Here is a 6,576-nt window from a genome sequence, read left to right on the forward strand (position 1 = left end):
AGAAGGTGATATGAATATGGTGGTGGTGGTTGTGGTAAAAAATTGATGGCGACGGAGAGAAACCAAGGTAGCGGTGGCCAGGGTTTGCCGAGGAAGATGGTGACGAAGATCTGAACTCCGAAGAAGGGTTTCTACGCCTTCCTTCGTCTTTCTAAACTTGTTTTCCAGGTCGTGGTGATGGTGGCGTTCTGATTCTATGTCATCTTCACCAAATCATTGGTCTTGTTCGAGTTTGTGTGTGTGTGTGTGTGTTTAATCTATGTATGTGTGTGTTTGTGTTAAATCTGTGGAAAAATTGATGGATGTTTGTGTTGATCAGTGTGTGTTCATCAGATTTCATGTGTGTTCATCAGATGTTTGTGTTGATATGTGTGTTCATCAGATTTCATGTGCGTGTTCATCTAATTTCGTGTGTGTATGCGTGTTCATCTGATCTATTTTGTGTGTTTTTATTCATCTGATATGATTTAGGTGGAGATGGAGGTGGCGGCTGTGGCGGTGGCGGACGGTGGTAGAACAATGATGGTGGTGTTAGACTTGTTCTTAAGTGTTCTTGAGAAAGAAGAAGATGTGTCTAGGATGGATAACATCACAGAGAGAAAGAGAGAGGTTGTAGGCCCAAATTAATTATTTATTTTCTTTTTCATTTAAATTAAATAAAAAAACATAAAAAATATATCAGAAAGGGCATTATAGTCATTTTAATTTTACGAGGGATCAAATTTACATACAAACATGGCCAAAAGGACCACGAATCAAAAAAAATCGGAGTTTGAACTAAAACCCCAAAAAAAATACATACCACAGGGACCATATTTGCAGTTTTGTCTACTAATAATGAATAAATTACAAAAAAAAAAAAAAAAAAAAAAAAAAAAAATAGTAGCAAATACAAAAATCCAATTATAAAAGATATTAGCAAAAAATATAACTATTTGATCGTCTAGCATTACTTTTAAAGATAGTGAAGACAAAAACAATTTTAAAACATTTGTCAAACTTTATTTACGCATGTTCAATAACAAATCGTAATATATAATATAATTTATTTATTTCAAGAACATGACTAATTTGTATTACCTAAAGCACATTAGAGAAATTGATTTTTGTGAAATCGAGTGCCTACAATCAAAGAACACAGGATGTGGCTTAAAAAATTGAAATTTACAGATAGAGATATTTTATAAGAGATTAATTTTGATAAAACAAGAATTTTTGAAAAATTACCTTGTAACTACAAGATATTCTTTTGTTTCTAACGCATAACTAACAAATTGAAGGTCTTTGGATCGAACAACAAATTGGAGGCCTTTGAATCAGCAGTAGTAGAGATGATTTGGAAGGCGGTCAATGGTGGAGATAGATCAAGGATAATCGGCTATTGTGTGAGGAAGAGAGGTCTGCGTCAAGAATCGGTTGTTGTGTGAGGAAGAAATGTCGATTTCCTTTGAGGCGTCGATGTCTAGGGTTTTAATATGTAAAAAAAACTGATCCCCTCAAAAAAGAGATATCAATGGTTAAATTTTGATATTAATTAATAGATATATGTAATATTACTAATTTACCCTTATTAATTTAATTAATGATTAAATTATTGTTAAATTCTCATTGGTCTATATATATATATATATATATATATATATATATATATATATATATATATATATATATATATATATATATATTCACTAATCATTATAAACTTACAAACAAAACTTCTATATTTGTAAATTAATAATGTTTTTACAAATTTTTGATTAGTCACTACCATTGAAATTATCAAAAGTCTTTTTCTTTCTCAACTGTGCTGTCAATGGATTTTTTATGGATACTAATCCAGTCTACCCTAATAAATGAAAATGCTATTGCCACTTGTCATTCTCTCATTTATTTGGTCACATGTCATTTTATCATAATTTTAAAATATATTTATTTTCCATTTGTCAATTACTTCATTATTCATTTCCACTATATCATTAATTTAGTTTCCATAAATTAAATCTACTATAATAACTATTAATTTCAAATTTTAAATTTCAAATTTCAATTTCAAATAAATTTACACTTTAAACATTTGTATTTAACATTTTATTATAATAAATCGTTTAGTATACGGGTCTAACAATTAAACACATAACTTTAATTAATTAATTTTTTGCATGTTTTTTTTATTTTATAATTTTCACTTATTTGATATTTCAAATTCAAATAAACTTTTCATTTAATCGCTCATGTTTAACATTATGTTTTAATTAACCCGTATAATATACGGGTTTCACAACTAGTTTTGTTAATATAAGAATGAAGTTGTTTTTTTAAGACAATTTGTATATTGTTTGCTAGGGTAACAATTATAATAGGAATCCTATGAAGTGTGGTATCAGGCCCTTTTATGATTTATGATTTAATAATAATTGGAAAAGTTTAAAGTAAATGATTTTTTTGGTAAAATCATTTTTACAAAATAAAAAACCCTTTTCAATATCTAGTCCAAAGACTACGACATACCACATAGGCATTTTCGAGTTCTCGATCTTTTTTTTTTTTGGTATGAATTTAGGTTGAAATAAAGAGTGATTGGTCCATTTCATTTGGTGATGACTCGTTTACACTTTACACCTCCCCAAATGGGCTATGAATCCGGTTTACACAAACCATCTAGTAGCCCACATATCAAATGAAAACCGAACCCGGTTTGATATTTTCTTTCCCCTTCATTATCTCACTTCTCCCTCAAACTTTTGTGGATAACCCTCAGTCGGGCAACCATCAGAAAAGCTTCTCAGAGCCAAAACATTAGTACACCGGTTATAGTTGCAGATTAACTGTAGAATTTTTCAAAAACCCCACTCAGAAATGGCAATTTCATCATCTCTAGTCGCAACCTTGTTTCCATTATGCAATTCTTCCTCAATGTCTTCTACACCTAAGCTTTCCGCTTCACTTTTCATTCCAAATGGTTCATCGACCTCCAGGATTCAGTTCCAGTCACCTCGTTTATCTACAACCAGAGTCTTTGCAGCTCCTGAAGCTTTGGAACAAACCCTTCAGGTATGTTTCAATTCCACTGTTGTATTTGAATTTCCCAATGTTATCCTGTTTCTTTTGTCTGAATTGATGCGAGCTCGTTTCTGAATTTCGTTGATGTTGTTTTGCTAGACGGAGGATCCTGAATCTTCGACGGTGATTGTGGGGTCTGATTCCGAAAAGGTAATTTCTGCTGCTTATGGTTGTTCTTTTCTTTCATAGTAAAATTTCGGGAATTAGGGGTCTGAAGAAGAATGTAATTGGCCTTTTCACAATTGGTCTGGTTTAATCGATCACTCTTTAGGCTAATTTGTATTGAATTCCTGGTTAATGCTAGAAAGATGTGTATAAAATTGTAGATTAAAGCTTTTACAAACTCCTATTGTTCAGTTCATTTTAACATTTTCCATACATGGATTCCATTTGCATGATGTTTCGCAAATGCAATGTGAATGTGATCAAACTTATTTGATTCCATGAAAATGGAGAATCAAATATACCAAGAGAACATTAATTTTGTACATTTCAGATCAAGGTGCATACTTGCTTTCCCAAATCTGATAATTTATTCTTGTTTTTCAGCTTGCACCAAAACAGAAAATAAGGATTAAACTGAGGTCTTATTGGGTACCTTTAATCGAGGATTCATGCAAGCAAATCATGGATGCTGCTAGAACAACAAACGCAAAGACCATGGGCCCTGTTCCATTGCCAACCAAGAAGAGAATATACTGTGTGCTTAAATCTCCTCATGTTCACAAAGATGCAAGATTTCATTTTGAGATCAGAACCCATCAACGGTTGATTGACATTCTACACCCAACTGCACAAACCATTGACTCTTTGATGCAGCTTGATCTTCCAGCTGGTGTTGATGTTGAGGTTAAGCTTTAGAAACATATTTAGAGTTCCTTTTTGCTGCTAAGTGCTTCTAATTGACACTTTTTGTATCGTAAATTTGTTACTTGTATCAAAGGGATGATGTTTGGTAAAATATTTTGTTGGTTTGACTGAATTATTGTAAAATTCCCAAGTCACAATTATATTTTACCATGTGTTGTCATGTTTAAGTTTTTCGTGTTTGTCTGTATCTCTGCATTATATTTTAGTCATTAGCTCTAAAGGAACTACTAAAATCAAATCATTGATAAAACTACTTGTGATAATACTACCTAGTACCTATGATAGATCGAGCTACCATTCAATAGTTATTTCTTGATTTGATTTGCTGGTTTTTTTTTTCTTTTCATTTTGTTATATTAATACACATTCTGTAAGGAATATATGAGACCATTTTCTTAACAAGTGGTATCAAATCTCAAGACCGATGCGAGGTATCGGTTATAGAGCTTTATATTATGTTCTGTCGGGTGTGGATTATTGAGGTTAATATTATGATTTGTGGTTACAACTTGTTTTGATCTTCCACATCATAAATGAATATATATCGGTGTCTTAAAGGTTCATAGTTTGTTTTGTTTATGATACTAATATTCGAAGGAAGGTTTTGGTTAGGAAAGACTAAAGACTTGAAATTTATGTGTCTTAAGTGGCTCAACTCTTTTGCGTAAGAGCCATTTGTTAGGTGTATTACTTAAAGCTTGGTGCATATTTTTCTATTATAATGTGTAGTCCCAAATCTTCAACCAAATTTAAATTTTTTGAAATATATTTTAAACAACCAAAAAACCATCCTTTTGAAAGAAAACGTAAGTATCCAAAGGGTTTGAACGTCATAAAATACCTCAGAGTAAAACGAAAGTTTCAAACACATAATCATAACATAGACGTGAGTACAATCACGACGTCCCTTCCCCTTCTCACCAAAACAACCTAAAAACATTTTATAAACAAGGTGTAAATACAAAGTTTAGTGAGTTTCATAATATAACCCATCACATATACTTTACATATAAACTGCAAGCTTATACATTTATCATAACACCCCTATGCTTCCGGGCCTATAGACTTGTAGTCTAACACCATCCCGCCATCATCCACTCGGGCATGTAGGCATTCGTCATCATCGCATCAGACTTGTAGGCTTATGGCCTATCAACGTTCCACCATCATCATGGCATACCGATAGGCTCACGACCTATCGTCGTTCCACCATAATCTTACCAGACTTGTAGGCGCATGACTTATCGTCGTTCTAGTATAATCCTATCAGGCATGTACCCTCACGACCTATCTTCGTTGCACAATCATCCCATACGAATGTATATTATTTCATCATACGACCTTCCAACTAACACACCAAAGACTACTTTAGTATAACCACACATTTGTGCAATAACAATACACAAGTATCCTACCACAAAAATGACACCTAAGGTTACACATAATATAGTGAGAAAACCCACATAAAGCTAGCAACCTAAGTTTAACATGTAAGTCTCCTCAAATGAATCAACTAGAAAGTGCCACCTAATACCAAATAGAGGTCAATCGTCGGTCCAAAACTCATATCCGAAAAACTTTGACCAAAAGTCAACCCGTTCAAATGGTCAACACTCGACGGGCTGCGCATCATAGGGGATCATGTCGCGAAGATCGATGTGCCACAAAGTAGAACCTACAATTCTCGTCCACTACAATCCAAAATAGTTGAGATTTCTCCTTTCGCGACACGTCATGTTCGAGGGTTGGGGGGTGTCGCATCTCCTGGGTGATTCAACCACTTTGTTAAGTGAGTAATCCCTTACGTCAGGAGCTATAACTTTCCAGAAACCTTCTAGGGTAGGTTCTTAATAGATAAATTAAAATCGCCACTTTATCAACATGTAAGCCCCTAACATACCAAACACTAATTCTAGATCAAAAACAAATCCAAAGAGGCTAGGGCTTTCCTGCATGGATCAAAGAGAGCTTATACATGCAATCTTTTCACTACAAGTCCAAAAAAGTCACCAAAACATCCTACAAACCTAGAGTTTCCCAAACTCTATTGAGTACATAGCAAAAAAGGGACCAAAATGCATTAAAAATGGACCAAAACACTAGATCTAGATGCATATATAAATCATAAAGGTGGAAACTTTATCACTAATTGAGGTAGAGGATATGACCAGATGTGTGGAACTCTTTGGATCTAGCTTCCTTTGCACCCAGAACCCTTGCTTATTCTTTAAGTTTTCTTTCTAATAGAACCAATGCTACAAAGTAATGAAATGAGGCAAGGGTTTCAAGCATTGGTGCGCATCTAAATTGTTTTACTTCAAGGTTGGGTATTGTGAAGCTCATATGCGAGACCTTAAGTAAACTCAAATCACATATTAACAAATTCATTTTCGTTAAATATCCAAAAGAAATAGTGAGATGCTATTTCTATAATATCACCGAGGACAAAGTAGAACATGTAGAAATTCAAGAACCCAAAAATGAAACACATTCATATAGGACTAGAAAACATTTAAAATCAAGACAATTAGTTGTAGAATCTCCTCATAGGACACAAACCAAACATAGATCTGGTGGTAGTGTCTGAACAATCAAAGAGTTATGGATTTCTTGTTACAGATTAGGAGATCAAGAGATAAGGGGTCA

At 33.4% G+C, this 6,576-nt stretch overlaps 1 protein-coding gene across 1 annotated transcript; it reads left to right on the top strand.

Moving 5' to 3' along the window:
• The first annotated feature begins 2,722 nt into the window (after positions 1 to 2,722).
• LOC145018199 (Ribosomal protein S10p/S20e family protein) lies at positions 2,723 to 4,100 on the top strand. The gene is made up of 3 exons (XM_078976104.1): positions 2,723 to 3,051; positions 3,160 to 3,210; positions 3,610 to 4,100. The coding sequence occupies exons 1-3, from the start codon at positions 2,857 to 2,859 to the stop codon at positions 3,919 to 3,921; spliced, it is 558 nt and encodes a 185-aa protein (XP_078832230.1). The 5' UTR covers positions 2,723 to 2,856; the 3' UTR covers positions 3,922 to 4,100.
• Positions 4,101 to 6,576: the final 2,476 nt, after the last annotated feature.

Source organism: Lactuca saligna, chromosome 9 (genome assembly GCF_052625555.1).
Source record: "Lactuca saligna cultivar CGN05327 chromosome 9, ASM5262555v1, whole genome shotgun sequence".
Lineage (NCBI taxonomy): Eukaryota > Viridiplantae > Streptophyta > Magnoliopsida > Asterales > Asteraceae > Lactuca > Lactuca saligna.